The 18,214-nt window shown below is 35.8% G+C and overlaps 1 protein-coding gene across 1 annotated transcript in view; it reads right to left on the minus strand.

Moving 5' to 3' along the window:
- The window catches only part of bru3 (CUGBP Elav-like family member bruno 3), a 750,372-nt gene that overhangs the window by 216,780 nt on the left and 515,378 nt on the right, over positions 1-18,214 (minus strand). The window contains 1 exon segment of the mRNA XM_089732136.1: positions 15,954-16,002. Coding sequence (XP_089588262.1) covers positions 15,954-16,002 — 49 coding nt within the window.

Raw genomic sequence — 18,214 nt, forward strand, 5'->3', positions numbered from 1 at the left:
GCGAAGTCTTTCATTGGATACTTGAATGTGTTATGGTGATTTCCGTCTTTACGATACGGTTATATTCATACGGAGCTTGGTATCAAAAGGGTGGTGTTATGTAATTGCATAGAATATTCGTATAAGCAATTTGAAGGAGCATCGTATTATCTCTGCGTGTTGTTACATTGTAATATGTATTGTATATAATATGTAGGTTATTTGCTGATGCATTAACGAACTCAAGGCCCATTTAAGCATTTAATTCAACTGAGAGGTAGAAATCATATTTTACTTGAGGACTAAGGGTCAGAGGAGGGCGTTCGTCCAGCTCCGGCCCCTGTTAGGAGGTAGGTACCACCACCCCGCCTATTTCTGCCATGAAGCAGTAATGCGTTTGGTTTGAAGGACGGGGCAGCCGTTGTAACTATACTGAGACCTTAGAACTTACTGGTGGTAGGACCTCTTGTGAGTTCACACGGGTAGGTACCACCACCCCGCCTATTTCTGCCGCAAAGCAGTAATGCGTTTCGGTTTGAACGGCGGGGCAGCCGTTGTAACTATACTAAGATCTTAGAACTTATATCTCGAGGTGGGTGGCGCATTTATGTTGTAGATATCTATGGACTCCAGTAACCACTTAACACCAGGTGAGCTGTGAGCTCATCCACCCATCTAAGCACTAATAAAAAAAAGTTGATTTTCGAAATATATGTACATATCTAATATACGTATAGATCAGTACCAGAGATATCCATAAAACAAAATTCGTACCGTCAGTCTACCCACGAAAGCCGTCTCTGCAATCAAAGATATATATTTATCATTCCTTATACTCATAAGCGACTTATAATATTTTATTTAGCAATTTTCCCTTACATAGCTGGTCACAGAAGCGTGGAATCTATCGGAGCTCTTCACATAATGAGAGTAAGCGTGAATAGATTTCTCAAAAGTCGTCATATACCAATTTATTTATATAAAGAAGAAGAATTTGCCACATGTATCATAATATCTCTGTTGTCACACGTGTACCACTATCCTACGAGTTTGCCGTGGAGCATTCACTTATTATGATTTAACGAGTAAAACAGCCAATATACAGAAGTTTGAGATACATATTTAGATATTGAGCAAGACCAAAAAAAGACGATCATATATTAAAGCTATATTATTACGATATCTACTGATATATACACAGTTATAAATAAATATAAAATAACACAATGGAGCGTGAAGTAAATTTAATTGAAATAAGTTTTTAAAATATTTCGGAATTTAAAATACAAAATATTTAAGGAAACTTTTCTTTGATATTGGTTTATTTATCTCTTACTAGCTGACCCGGCAGACCTCGTAGTACCTCAATCGATAAATAAAAGACCTAAACTTTTGTATAAAATAAACTTAAAACAAACAAAAGGAATCCGTCCGACGGGGGACACATAAGAGGAAAAACAAAATTGTTATTTTTATTTAATTCCGAGCATTTTCATATTTATTCACCTTTTAAACCTTCTCTGGACTTCCGCAAATAATTCAAGATCAAAATTAGCCAAATCGGTCCAGCCGTTCTCGAGTTTTAGCGAAACTAACGAACAGCAATTCATATATATATATTATACCATACCATTGAGCTACCATGTAGCTAATTGAGCTACCATGTAGTCCTAAAGTGTGGCCTAAAATGCCACCCCATCGGCATTCGTGGGAGACTTAAAATGCGGATAAGGGACTTTGACCTTATATATCAAGGTGGATATCGACATTTCAAGGTGATGTCTAAAAGCTCCTGGACCCACTTGGTACAAGGTGAGCTATGAAAATGGTATATAATGCGAAATGAATAAAAAAAAGATGTGTGGTGTCGTGGGACACCGGATAGGAACGAAGTTGCTTATTATAAAAATATTTATTTTAAGTTCTATTCGAGGTATAAAGAAAATAAAAATAAAACTGGCGGTTTCGCAACAACCCACGGTCATTCGGTAACGTGCGGACTTATTATGGTACACTTCATTCACGGTTGTTGGCATAAGAGTTAGTGTATTTCGCAAACGAGGGCTCTGAGATCGACGTGAGGGAATGATAAAAATTTTTTTTTTTTTTTTTTGTACTTTGTTACAATGTTAAGTCGTATACTGTGTGCATTGCTAATAAAAATCTTACGTTACGGACGTTTTTTCCCGGTTAGGGCACCCCTCCGCATCGTCCCATAAGGAACTTCGTTCCAAAAATATTTCGCAGATTTGATAAACATTATTTTAACCAGATTCGAAGCTCTCTAGTTTTGATCGCATCATTACATAGAATATTTTGTTTTACATTACAATTACAATATTACAGTTAAGAACAATACCCCGATTCATATTACTAATCCCACCCTGGCTATTTACGAGTACGTAAGACAATCCCAACTTCTCAAATACCGTGAGTTCGGCCCATCGCGCGGCACATTCACACTTATAATTTATTAACAGGTCATAAGAGCTGAAATGTGGGCATTCATGAGTCCTCACTGTTTCTTGTTCTACTCTCATAAATTATTCAATATATTTTCTTAGAGGAAAATGCGGGAGAATCGTATAGAAATTCCTTTATCAATTCTCCTATTAGGAAGTTTTTGAGAATCATGGATAGTTTGTTATTAGATTAGGATTTATTTTGGGAGCGATGCTGTGTGTTGATAATTTAATGGGTTCTATTAGCGGTTCTATTTCTGACGCATTATTTTCTATGATCGCTAATATGTGTTCATAGTTAACTTTTTTGCCGTATGGACTTGGCTGGTTTGATGTTATATGGTTATCTGAATCCAGAAACACCACAACGCGAATGTCCCTTCTTCGAGATTTGGGGTCGAATTTGCAAATTTATACAGAGCCTCTTTGAAAACGGAATAAATTACTATTATTTATTTGTAATCTCTATCGGTAATAGGCAGAATTGTATATCTACCCAATCCTACCCAAACGTACTTCCTACGCATGCGTATTCACAATTCGTCCTACTATCGTTAATTTCTAATCATATTGACATAGACAGACGGAATAAACTATGATTAGTGACACTATGTTTAGGGGTAGCGGGGTTTGTGTCACTCGTCTTATAAAAACACTGTTTCAAAAATAAGTTTGATAAGTTAGTAACGAATTGCTTCAACGAACTGCTTTTTAGAGACTAGATATTAGAATCCTAGATTAGAATATTTGTTATTTGAATCCCATTGAGACTACGATTTCGCGTCTCAAGCTACGAAATCTGCTTTGTACTTGAATATCAAAACGACAATTCGATAAAATATACTCACAGATGGAGTAATAATGTGCAATTTTAAAGCAGTAAAATCAAGACTAATTTCCACATAAATCAGGCCTTAAAACTCCGCAGATAGTAGGGTTACGTAAAAAACTTATAGTTTTATGGAACCTAAATGCCACTAAAAACCATTGAAGATAGAGCCAAATTGAATTGCCTTCGAAGAGCTTAGGTATTTAGGGGTAGCAAGCGGTTTGCGAGACCCGTGCCCTATGAAATTATAATTGGGTTGTAACACACGGTCTCTAAGGCCGCACATATTTTTGCGGGTCAGTCAATTTTGTCCTTTTCTGAGGTTTTATGGATCGCTATGCAGATGTAGCTACTGTTTAGCTTTGATCATTGAAAACGGTAACGCTATTTTGTATTTGAACAGATATTGACATTTATTTTTAAATTTAATGTTTGAGAATGTATGATTATTTCTGCCGTGAAGTAGTAATGCGTTTCGGTTTGAAGGATGGGGCTGCCGTTATAACTATACTGAGACCTTAGAACTCATATCTCAAGGTGGGTGGCGGCATTTACGCTGTAGATGTATATGGGCTCCGGTAGCCACTTAACACCAGGTGGGCTGTGAGCTCGTCCACACATCTATGCAATAAAAATAATAATAAAATATTTGGGATAATCTTACAAACCTGTAACTTTTGAATATCAAACCGTGAAACTTGAATTCACACAAGTCTGCGCGAATGAACTTTACAATGTAGGAGTGTAGATTTTTTTATTAAGCATTTATCGGTAATGCAGTGATAGATTGATAGGGTTGAGGTTGTGCTATATTTAAAAAAAATGCTTAAAATATGTAAATATGTATTGGATGTATTCCAAAGATAGGCGAATGATATCATCTTTTCCCTTGGGAAAGTACCAACGGATAGTAACAGCTACTGACAAACTTTTATGTTTGTAGTTTGGCTCGCAGTGACAGCATTGTACCTACGCCACCACCACCTCGCCCTGTCACTTTTCCTTCGAAAGTTGCTTTAAAATATTTACAACTAAAACTTTTGTTCCAATAAGATATTTCTTTGATTCTTTTTGACGATTTATAAGTACGGGATGTGGAGTTAGCGGCGATCTGTGAATTATCTCGGGCGCATTTTAGAATTGAATGTTTAGAGATTTGCTGTCAATGTCAATAAAGTATTTTTTTATTGCTTCGATGGCTGGACGAGCTCACAGCTCACCTGGCGTTAAGTGGTTACTGGAGCCCGTAGACATCTACAACGTAAAGCGCCACCCATCATGAGATATAAGTTCTAAGGTCTCAAGTCTCAAGTTACAACGGCTGCCCCACCGTTAAAACCGAAACGCATTACTGCTTCACGGTGGAAATAGGCAGGGTGGTGGCACCTACCCGCGCGGTCTCACAAGAGGTCTTACCACCAGTAATTACGAAAATTATAATTTTGCGGGTTTAATTTTTATTACACGATGTTATTCCTTCACCGTGGACGTCAGTCGTGAACATTTGTTATAGATTCGAAAACCGGTGCATCGCTCAACACGAATGCACCGGACGTCTTATCCTTTAGGCCACGAAGACTTCAAATTTAAATACATATTTGTTGATACTATGCACATGCTATCTGCCATGCGTTACTGGAATTATTTCGATAAGCCTTCCTTCATACCGTTCAGAATGTTTTAATATTCAACCAATCTGCGAATGCACGTTAAAAAAAATGAAACAGATTATGTTAATATTGTTTCTTAACTTTGTAGTCGTTTATTTTAGAGTTTATGTATTACCTAAAGACATTTATATAACTTTATTGTATACGATTAATAATTAAGAATTGTTAAACACATCTAATCATTTGAAATCGAACAGTTTTAGTAGCCACGAGCGAAGCAATGCCTGTTCAAAACCGAAAGAGAAATTCGTTTGCAGTATGTAATTAGGTTTTCGCGGCACACGAATTAGAACTAGTTTTACTGTTGGAACGCGGAACTAATTTAGATGTTCCGAACACATAATGTGTCCGAGATTAACAAAGATTTGACAGCTTAGCTCGTAAGCTGCTATTAATCTTACTAAATTTCAAATGTCTGATGTCTCTCAAATGTTGGTCATGTTCTACTTTGGTAATTCGGTAGATGAGCCCATACTTTAGAGGTTGTTATGTAATTATTATTTTTATTATGTAAAATATATACTGAAACGATAACTATCGCATTATAATGTTGCCGATGGATAGTTAGCACTATGAGACAACAATTTAAAGTATCAAATATTTTATAATTGCCTCGTTAGTCAAATGGTTAATGATAATTCACGAATTCTGCGTCAAATTTTCGGTCAGATATATTTTTTTTCATTATTGCCCTTGTAGGCAGACGAGCATACGGCCCACCGGATGGTGAGTGGTTACCGTCGCCCATGGACTTCAGCAATGCCAGGGGCCGTGCCAAGCCGCTGCCTACCGCTTAATACTCTCCAAAACTCACTGTCTCTTTTAGAAATATTTGGTGTTCGATAATTTAAAAAATTCTATCTTCAAACCATTGTCAATGCGCATTACTTGTATAAACTTTAACATAAATCTTATACCTTATACTTATAGTTTTCAATAATCAACTTTATCAATAATCAACTTTATGACTTGGCGAATAATAATACTGTTTTTCATAATTGAGAGCAACTAACTGCTTTAAAGACGCAATTACACTAAAGCTATTTCAGCAGATGGCGCTGTTAAGCCACCAGAAGCCACTTAAAAATGCCTAAACGATCTTGGAATATTTCATTATTTTATCAATATGTAATTCGTATTTAAATCACTGGTGGTAGGACCTCTTGTGAGTCCGCACGGGTAGGTACCACCGCCCCGCCTATTTCTGCCGTGAAGGAGTAATGCGTTTCGGTTTGAAGGGTGGGGCAGCCGTTGTGACTATACTGAGACCTTAGAACTATATCTCAAGGTGTGTGGCGCATTTACGTTGTAGATGTCTATGGGCTCCAGTAACCACTTAACACCAGGTGGGCTGTGAGCTCGTCCACACATCTAAGCAATAAAAAAAATATATATATATAATTTCAAAAAAATACAATTTATAAATCGGTCATCGTCTAGTAATACTTTATAATAGACGATGAGTTACACGAAACGCACGCTACTAGCTTTCAACCACAAAATTAACATAAAACAAATCATTTAACCAAGTTTCGTGCTCGGAACTTCATCAGAACAGCGATAAAATTACGTTTATAATTTATTGCGTTCACACCTTCCCGCGCCACATTACGGTTGTTTAAGGGCCAATAAATTTTACGAGTGCACTGCTGAGTGTAGCTGAGCATCCGGGGGAATCGACTAGAGTGCGATCTTTCCGAATATAACGTACAGAATGTAGATTTTAATGTCCCATGAATTTCTGCAAAGGAAAAGAGATCTTCATAGATGTAGTGATTAGATATGAGATAGCTTCCTCTGCAAATAAGGATTTAAGGAACCTCAGCAGTGGGCAGCAGATCTTGAGAATGACAGGGCGGTTTGTAAAAATTCAAGACCACGCTATGTATCTATTTCTGCCGCGAAATCTGGTTTGAATTGAAATTTATAAAGACCTCAAGCTTAAAGTCGGGAATTCAAGTTTTAGTCATTATGCCTTCAGTTAGCTGTGTGTTCAAAATCATTAAGAGATATTTGACAGATGCTTGAATCTCGCTTATTATATTTTCAAGATAATCTTACATATATACAAGTTCCGAATAACAACATTCGGACCGTTGGTCTACTGATCAATATCAGCCGCTCGGAGGAAGATCTTCCCTTTGTCGTATATCTCTCCACAGGTGTATTTATAACTTGACCCTGTCTAAATGACGGATTTTTCGGAGAATGGGCTCTCTTTGAGAATCATCATACAATCGAACCGAAAAAGCTTGGCGATGTTTTTTTGGCTGGCTTAAAATAAGCTCTATTGTAAGTCAGCATCGGTAAGTATCACCTTCTTGCCTACTTACTAAGCAATTGATTTCAATTTCACGTCTCCGGGTGCGTGGCGGTACAACTTTGTGATATTCATAGGCTCTAGTGATCACTTTACATAATTGCGCTGAGAGCTTGTTTGCCCACCTGTGTAAGATAAAAAACAAGATGTTTTTTTTTTTATTGCCCTTGTAGGCAGACGAGCATACGGCCCACCTGATGGTGAGTGGTTACCGTCGCCCATGGACTTTAGCAATGTCAGGGGCAGAGCCAAGCCGCTGCCTACTGAATTGAGCGAACAAATTTTTTTCTGGTATTTATAAGAACATTATAAATTTAAAACTCGAATTTCAATCAACACAACGTTGTAGTAAATATTATGTACATTATTTAAATAAATGAAGTTGAACTAATTCGAACGTAACAAGGGGAGACACGCAAATAGACGGACATAACTGTAATTATTATATCGTTAAACTATTTGTGCTTTCCGGTTGTATGAATTATTAAAATGGGCACCGGCCGGTATCGAATAGATGAGAGATTAATATTGCCTCGGAGAGCCATAGTTGTAATTTGATGAAAACTGTAAAGGTAAGTGAATTCAATGGGAGTTTGTTCTGAGATATTGTTTGAGGTGTTCCTTTAATACCAACGCACTACTCATCATCACGGCCTCAATTGTAATTATGATTCTGATTTCGACTATCGAAACATACCGAATTCACTCAGCTGTATAAAATAGTCAAAGGCAATGCTCTAAGGGGTTTGGGTTTGATGGAGAGAGGAGCTTATCACAGCTTACCTAGAATTTAATAGCTAGCGGATCGTTTCGCAGCAGATACATACAGAACTGCGATAAAAACCCGTGTGCGCTCACAAATTCACCAGAAAGTATCAGCTGGTTATTGTCAAACCAGGCAACACTCATGGCTGCTAGGGCCTTGTGTATTCGAAAACCATAACTGGCAAAAGCACGCGCTTTTTTTGCCTTTGCAGGTAGACGAGTATACGGCTCACCTGATGGTTAGTGGTTACTGTCGCTCATGGACGTCAGCAATGCTAGGGCCAGAGCCAAGCTGCTGCCTACCTTTGAGTATTCTTCACACGTTCCGTGACGAACAAGCTCTTTTACCCAACGTCTAATATTCACTAATCATTAAATATTTAAGCAATTATATTAGTATATAATATGTAGAATAGGCATCGCAGCGCATAAAACAAAACTTCAACTGCTCTACAATCTTCTATTATAATAATAAATAAAAATTAATTAACACTTTTATTACGCCTTGCTAATTTTTTAACCGTCTTCGCCATCTTCATTTTCCTCTATCCTTCTGTCTGTCATTCTATTTTCCCTTTCTTTCCGTTTTCTCTTACTCAACACTCTTTTCATACTTTCCATTCTTACCAATCCTACTTATATATCAGTCTCCTTCGTTTCTTTAGGTGTAGGTACAGTACAAAATTTGAATTTAACACATACACGCATACGCTATGAGTTCATAACCGCGTTTGATTTGATTGATCACACAAACCGTTATTTATATCGTAACATCAAAGTGACTCTTGATTGATTACCGTTCACGTATCTGATCTGATTACAGATTTGTGTGTTTTGATTTAACGATTTTTTTTAATTTCTCTGCTTGTGATTAAAAATTACAGAAATATTTTAATTATCATAATATTGTTTCGATAGAGTTGAAAACTTTTACATTTAATGTTGGGATTACATTGATTCTGATTTAATGGCATCGACGCATCAGTTGTTTCAAATTTTACATAGATTTTAATTTTACCTTACCGGGAAACCTATTCAAAAAGAGATATAAATAAGATAGATGTACTAAAATAGAAAACCATATAATTAGTTAGAGGTAAATAAATTCCCCCGATAGCAGATAACTACGAAATGGCTACGTCATTGCTACGGAGCTACGGTTCTACACGGCTTTGCTACGGTGTCAGCGCTACTTACTAGAACTTAGCTTTTCTCTACTATCCTTTTATTTCATTTAAAAAAGGAGAGACAGTATGATTAACTAGGTACCCTATTTTAAAGTTTGGAGTCTGATTTGATGCTATGTAAATTTCAATTCTTCACTCATGTGACGAATTGATTGATGAAGTGAAAGAAAAAATACCAAACAAGTAAGGTAAATAAAAAAAAATACGTATACAATTTTTACTTGTAGAAATAATGTTTATTGATTTTCTAATCTAATCATGGTTTAGCTGAAATTGTTAATTAACCCTAGGATTTAGGTACTAATTATTTTTTATAGCAACTCATCAGGTGTTAAGTTCTCATTCTGGCCCATAGACATACATACCTATATATGCCCCCACTCATCCATGGACCCACCAGCTTGACAGCTCCGCGAAAGAAATAAGCAAAATGGTGGAGCATATAGTCTGGGTTGATAGTACCCTGGGCTGATAGTAACTACCACTAAAAATTGTGATCATATAATACATATACATATGTTTGAACGAATTTTTTAATGATAAAATAATAAAATATCTACTATAACACTGGACCCCTATAATCTCACTAACCAACGTCTGTTCGATTTTCATTCAATGGTTACTTCATAGAAATGACCAAAACACTCCCACATATATTTGTTTCTTTCACACTGGTGTAGTTTTAGATAGCCTCGTTTCTCTCTAGCGAATTGAAATGTATTTGGTGGTCAGTATACAGAACGTGCACGGAACGTGTGAAATTCCTATTAAACTTTTCAAATCTAAAAGCTGCTCGAGCAGATTTGTACTTTACGTTATTTGGCCGAAGGCGTTTTATTGCTCGCCAAGTGAAATTTGAATTAGCCACTGTTTTGTATGAAATTTGAAATACTTTATTTTGTATTTGTGAGTATATGTGTACTTGAATTATGTTATTTTATAACGGGTCTGTATTAGAACATACAGACGTAGATGTAGTAGTTGGTGGAAAAAAATAAACTAAAAAAAACAAAATAAATTGTTTCTAACGACATTTTCTTGTATAATTTTATACACCCATAAATATATAGCTTGAGATTTATATAGCTATTCACTTAGAGACACAAAATCGAGGTACTATATGCAGAAAAAGTTGATGCATAGATCGTAAGGTGTCCATGCGCTTATGCAACCGCCTGTACATTGAAAACGCTGTATTCCACCCAATATTCTATTATTTTCAAATAAAAAAACTAAGGCATCACTTTGTGGCATTAATAGACAAGATTCTCCTACAAATCCTTCCCCAGACATTAAGAAAAGAAATAAAAGATTCATTTGTTTTTTTTTATTGCTTAGATGGGTAGACGAGCTCACAGCCCACCTGGTGTTAAGTGGTTACCGGAGCCCAGAAACATCTACAACGTAAATTCCGCCACCCACCTTGAGGTATGAGTTCTAAGGTCTCAGTACAGGTACAACGGCTACCCCACTCTTCAAACCGAAACGCATTACTGCTTCACGGCAGAAATAGGCGGGGTGGTGGTACCTACCCGTGCGGACTCACAAGAGGTCCTACCACCAGTAAAGAAAAGTAAAGAACCAGCGCTCATTCTTTTTATAGGTAAATAATAACATATCTTTTACGATTAGAATTCTCCTGCTAATGCTCTTTGCACACGGGCAATGTGTATACAAGCCTGTAATCATGAAGGGCGAGGTTCTATGACGTAAACCAAGCTTCTTTGAGCTTTTCCGCCTTCATTGTAATACAGTGTGACAATGATGTGTAATTTGTGGCTAGAATGTTATTAACTCGGCTGGCTACTCTTCAAGGTTTGGTTTTAGGACATTAATGACGTCACTTTAAAGAGACCTATGTTTTGAGACCATAGACTTTATGTGACGTCAGTCCTAATCGATAAATTGCTGTCCCGCTATTAAAATTTTTCTTAATTTCTTACATGGATGGTCCACCTGGTGTTTACCGGAATCTAGAAATATCTACAACGTAAATGCCATGCCATCGAATTTGAGACATGAGTGCTAATTAGAAAAATTGGTACCTGTTTCCGAAATTCAAACACTGGCACGGACACAGCGTTTGATACGTATACACCGGGCGTCTTATCTTTTAGGCCGCGACGACTTCAATGCTGTTGATCTAAATGAGGATGAACTCATAACTCATTTAACGCTAATTGACCATCCAAACGCAAAGACTGACTTACTACGTTAATGCCGCTACTCATCTTGAAAAATGATATCGAAGTCTTATATGTACTGTTTAACAGCTATCCCACTCTTCAAACTGAACTATATAACTGAGTTTGGCACTAAAGAAATTCCCGTTCACATTCTTCAAGAGTTACAGAAACGCACCAAAATTTCTTTTGGGTCTCATCTCCAAGCACTTACACGACTCATGCGAGCGCTTGAAAATAAAGAGAAAGGATAAGGGAATGATACAAAAGATCTTCAAGGGTCGAAATATGGCGAAAAATACTGCCCAGTTCTTAAAGTAACATACTTGGCACCCCGATGTTCTTAATAGTTAATTATAGCTATGTAGACCTGTTACTTTGTGTCAATTAATTACCAATAAAATGGCTATTCATATTAAAGTAGTAAAATATAAACAGAGTTGATCTAAAAGAAGAGTTATTGGGCTCCAGATTAATAAATATTTTAAGGGTTTCATGAATCACAAAGCTGCCATTATTTGAAACATTTCACAAAGCTAATCTTGCCAAAGGAAATTTTCCGATAATCAATAACATTTTGTGGGTAGCGTATCATTCAAATGCCATATTAATTAATTAGGCGTTGCTCGTTGTTGCATCGATATATATAGGTTATAGAAAACATATGGTCTATTTTACACACCTTTTAACAATCTTATTTGAAATGATTCATATTTACCGGGTTAATAGATTTTCTGAAAAGTATCCATATACAGACGTAAGTCACAAAAAGAAAAGTGAGGAGATGTAGCACTTAATTTTTAGAAAATACTAGGTTTATTTATATCATACTTCATGTAAAATTTGGAATTTTGCTAACTATACACCTCATTCAAACTCCAGTGATTTACTGATATTCATTGTCGCCTCCAAAACTTCTAAGTCAAGATGACCAAAAACATAATCTGTAATCGCAACGTCCCATCACTAACTTATTCTGCGCTTAAGTTCCTATAATTTCCTTTGGGATTAACCATGTTTTTGATGGCCACCAACTGTGTAACCCGCTCCCTGCTTGGGTCACTTAGACCCCAAAATTGAATTAGAACTAGGACATGATGTCGTAAATTGAAAATTATGACAATCAAAGGGATCCTACGAGTTCGACTTAATTAAGTTTGGGATTACTTATGTAACGTTTTTTTAGTCTTATTTTTTTTTTAACTATAGATAAAAATGTAAGAAGCTTAATACAATTTTCTCGATTGTTCGTCAAGAATTTTTTAGTACATTGATTGCTTAACTGCCATCGATAAAAAATAGAGCAGTTACATTTTTCTATCTTAAAACAGAATTGAATAATACTTTAATTAACTATTTATATTACTATATATACAATTTATATTTTAATTGACTATTTATAATAATAAAAGAGAAAACATGAATTTTTTTGATCGAATTTTGGCTATTAAGCGCAAATAAGTTACATTTAGCTTTAAAGGATTAATACTAATAATTTTTACCAGCAATACAATTAAAAAGAGATCGAAAAAAGAAATCGTAAAACTCGAAGAGTGCGGCGTCAAAATAATCACACGCAGCTCTGAATTATTGAACGAACTGTCAATCCAAACGTATCGGGGGCCAGAACAGGCAAAAACCGTATGAATACTTGATACCGCGACTCCGCCCGCCTTCGTTCACGTCATTTATTTTGACATTTCTGAAATAAGGATATTAGGGCGCGCTGTTGGCACGTCAGGTCAATCCGACCCCATGCGGCGGTTTACGGTTTAAATTATTTACGTCGTAAACTGAAAATGATTGGAAATCGTTACGCTGTAAGGACGGACGCCGAGAAGTTGAACCCTAAAGGGTAATGTCATCTTGCCTATTTATATTTCAAAGGAATAATTTTTGTTTGATGTCTAGTTGGACGACCGTCCCATATATGTAGGTCAGTGTGTCAGATGTATTTTTTTTTATTTTATCGAATAACTTATACTTAAGTTTGGTAAAATTAAGCAGGAAATAATATACAGCTAATGGAATGCTAAGCTAATGGAAATAAAATATTACTGTTTTTACTTATTGTTGTTTTGGATATACTAATCAGATTGCATAGGGTTTCATTACCGTATCGATTTATTATTACTACTAATCGATCTGTTCACATCTCTCTAGTTCGTATTGTGGTTTTTGCACCTATTGAGAACGACAAAGGAAAGATCTTCAAATGGAAGATGTGTTCATTTAAATAGCCGTAAGATAGAGAGTGAGAGATTCTAGTTTCTGTCATATTACCGATAGCTAGTGGCTAGATAGTTAGATATGGCTAGTGTACAGAATAAATTAGACTAGATAAGAGACAAGATAAAAATATGAATATAGTAATAAAACATACTCAAGAAATACGTACTCAACAAATGTTCACGATTGACTTCGACAGTGAAGGAATAACATCGTGTAATAAAAATCAAACGCGCAAAATGATAATTTGCGTAAATACTGGTGGTAAAACCTCTCGTGAGTCCGCGCCTATTTCTGCCGTGAAGCAGTAATACGTTTCGGTCTGAAGAGTAGGGCAGCCGTTGTAACTATACTGAGATCTTAGAAGTTATATCTCAAGATGGGTGGCGTATTTACGTTGTAGATGTTTATGGGCTCCAGTAACCACTTAATATCAGATGGGCGACAACACTTTTTGCTGTCGAACAGGATCGAGTGTCTTATTTAGAAACACGGCTCTATTTATCTCCATAAAATTTGCTTTATAACATTGCCTTCAATCAAATTGAGTATGCAATTTATTAAGCTCGTTCAAAGCATTCCTTCGAGACAATAAATTAAGTACACATTCATTAATTATTCAACGTGAATTCATAAACTTAATCGTGGTTGTTACAGTTCAGGCGGGAATTTTATATGGTACTTCGCTCGATATCTATCTTCTATCTATATACCTATATATAAAAATGAATTGCTGTTCGTTAGTCTCGCTAAAACTCGAGAACGGCTGGACCGATTTAGCTAATTTTGGTCTTGAATTATTTGTGGAAGTCCAGGGAAGGTTTAAAAGGTAAAAAAAAAAAATGTTTTTCCTTTGATGTGTCCCCCGTAGGACGGATTCCTTTTGTTTGTTTAAAGTTTATTTTATACAAAAGTTTAGGTCTTTTATTTCTCGATTGAAGCACTAAGAAGGATGCCGGGTCAGCTAGTCAGCCTATAAGTCATGGATGTATGCGGTTTATAATAATAAACCTTGTTCATTGATGTCAATATAAAAAAAAAAAAAAACAATGATTCCAAGCTAAATATAAATAATTCTGATAAATATTGTTAATCCTAATAAGTTCCCGATAAATAATCAATGAAAACGATATTGAATTTATAAATAATGTACTGATATAGAATAAGGCTGTTTGCGATTTTGTGCATTGAAGATAGATTAGTATACCGCATATTGCATTTGCATTAAATAATAGCTAATGTATGCGCTGTAACAGCAGATTAGTTAACACGTGGTTTATTTCACGAAGTCTTCAGAAGCGCTTAATTTACATCCTCGCTAATTTCATCCTATAAAAGCTACTTTTAGGACATGACAAAAATAATCACAATTCCTTAAAAGAAACAATAAACTTGTTTCAAATTTATTTTCAGATAACTTTTGCTTGATGGTTGAAATTTCGATTTAAGTTTTTTTATTTGATATTTATTAATAAATTCATTAATAAAGTTTTTTTTTTTTTTTTTAAATAAATATTTACTAACAATCACGCCACATTAACTGGTCCCGTGATAAGTTCGTAAAGAACTTGTGTTACAAGTACCAGATAACGGAAATAAATGTAAGATTTTTATTATACACATATATATATTTAATATACATCCATAACCCTGGAAAAGACATTTATATATTTTATCATACAAATATCCTCCCTTGGCGGGATTCGAACCCGCGACCCCCGTATGTAGTGACCATGTCACTTACCACTACACCAGACGGCCGTTATCGTGTTATCAATTTTTAATATGTTTAAGCGAGGGCGTGTCAAACTTGTTCAGGAGTGCTCAATGCTCACGGTTAACTTGTTGCTATAATAGCAACGCAATCTAAGAGGGATAAAAAATAAATAAATAATTACATTTTGATTTCTTGCTCGATACAAAAATGAGTTATATAAGAAAGTATTAAACTAGGTTAACAATCTATTGAAATATGGACGAGACTAGACGTACACTTAGGTTTAATTTATTTATTATTCTTACTGTCACAATGTACATTCTATTATACTCTGTTCTTTTTCTTTATCAAAGCAAACGTAGGATTGGATATCGGATGAGCTTGTCATTGCAGGCGACCAATTGTTGCGTAATCCCTTAGAGTCTTCTTACATACATACACATTCGTTATTTTCAATTATAATCAATGTCATACAAATTAACAAACGTATCGGCTAGTTTTTATAAATAAAACTAATAACTAAGAAGTCCTGAACGGCGTGTGTTAGTAAATTAACGTTGTTCTTAACTTAAACTTAGATCTATTGTTGATAATGTTGAAATATTATGTTACCTCCTCGATTTTCACTATCCGCCGGCTTCACTTGTATCGCTCGATTCATCTGGAAATAAGAATATTTGATGTTAATGAATTATATTCACGTTGGAATAAACGTTCAGGATTTAAACGAGACGTAGAGATAAAGGATTTGCAGTTTGATTTTTTTTTGTTGCTTATTTCACATAATATACTTAGTCTGGCCATAAATACTGTTGCAATTAAAAATAAACAAAATGTTACATTTGAATTTGGAATCTGTCATTTTTATATGATTGCTCATTGAGTTTTCTCGTTTTGGCGCCAATACATTGTACAATATTTTGCGATATTAAAATGGAATGGGGTGATAAAGAGAATCGAATCGCTGTGATTGCATTACACAAAGTAGGTATGGAGTCAAATGCAATTTTTTAAACTCTCCAAACGCTTGGTATTAGTAAAATGTTTGTGTACTGGGCTATTATAGGTATTTTCAAAGACTATTAAGCGCTTCTATAATCACAGATTTCACCAAGACTACGCTTAGGTAGATAAAGTGTTCTTTGCGATTGATAAAAGGACTAGCTATCGCGTCCACGCGTGACGGTAACCTCCTTCCATCAAGTACTTTTAATCGACTTCAAAAGCTGCCTATTAATAATAATTAATAGTATTAGTCGTTCTGAGCGTACAATTAAGCGTGTTGACATAAAAATACCGCGTCGCTGAATGAAATACATTTGAAAAGCTGGTGTTAGAGTAAGACGGATATAGTGCTTCGGTGGGCGGGGTTAAAGCAATCAACTTTAGGTATCCGAAGAAATATTTTATTTATTTTGCACGCTCTCTGTTTGCTGTTTCGGAAAATGAAAGATATTGGTGCGATCGTAATGTAGGTTAGGACTTATGAATTATATTGGCATGGCTTCGCGAAGGATTCCAGGCTTCCAGCGAATCATTGAAATCGTAGGATATTGGATACGTGGTTCGTTTTTATTTTATTTATTGTTTAGACGGGTGTACCAGCTCACAGCCCATCGGGTGCTATGGGGTTACCCGAGCCCATAGAAATCAATGGCGTAAATTCCGCCAAGGTGTTTTGAAGTCGTCGTGGCCTAAAGGATAATACGTCCGGTGCATTCGTATCGAGCGATGCACCGGTGTTCGAATCTCGCTGGCGGGTACCAATTTTTCTAATGAAATACGTACTCAACAAATGTTCACGATTGACTTCCACGGTGAAGGAATAACATCGTGCAATAAAAATCAAACCCGCAAAATTATAATTTGCGTAATTACTGGTGGTAGGACCTCTTGTGAGTCCGCACGGGTAGGTACCACCGCCCCGCCTATTTCTGCCGTGAAGCAGTAATGCGTTTCGGTTTGAAGGGTAGGGAAGCCGTTGTGACTATACTGAGACCTTAGAACTATATCTCAAGGTGTGTGGCGCATTTACGTTGTAAATGTCTATGGGCTCTAGTAACCACTTAACACCAGGTGGGCTGTAAGCTCGTCCACACATCTAAGCAATAAAAATAAAAAATAAAAAAAAGGTGTAGGACATGAATTCTAAGACTCAGTTTTTTCAGTACAACAGCTGCCTTAAACTTCAAACCGAAATGCATTACTGCTTATCGGCTGAAATAGCGAATATGTGTGAGCTCATGAGACGCCCTACCATCAGTTCTTGGTAAAAAGAGGTCTTTTTATGTTATTCGAATTTCAATTCACATTTCATATGCATATAACATATCTAACTTAGTTGGTTTGTCTGGTCAAGGAAACAGTAACGTCCTAAATAGCCGAATGGTATTATTTTATTTTTGATAGATTACGAGCACGCATTCAACCTGATGGTCTGTGGTCAACGTAGCTCATGGATATCTGCAATACTAGGACTTTAGCTGTGTGACTGTACAATACAATTAAATCAGCGAGTTCATGTTTCTGGTTTTACATGAGATGATATCAATAAGCTTCGATAAACACTTAACGTCAAACAAGATATCAGTTCATTCAGCAATGCAACAACAATATTTATCAAATATTATTGTAGAAATTTAAATATATAAGTGTATATTATTGAAGTATATACCATAGTTTTATCGCTGGAGGTAATTAAGTCTTAATTTAAAAACATCGTTCGAATTGACGTGCTGAAAATGTTTTTCACACGGTATCATATAGATGGGCATGCCACCAAATTGTGACCTCGTATATAAGGGTACATGAGAAATACCAGAGTCACATTCGTACCATTACCATATAACTACAAAATTATGCTTTGCAAATCT

This window comes from Bombyx mandarina, chromosome 12, assembly GCF_030267445.1.
Source record: "Bombyx mandarina strain Sakado chromosome 12, ASM3026744v2".
Classification (NCBI taxonomy): Eukaryota; Metazoa; Arthropoda; class Insecta; order Lepidoptera; family Bombycidae; genus Bombyx; species Bombyx mandarina.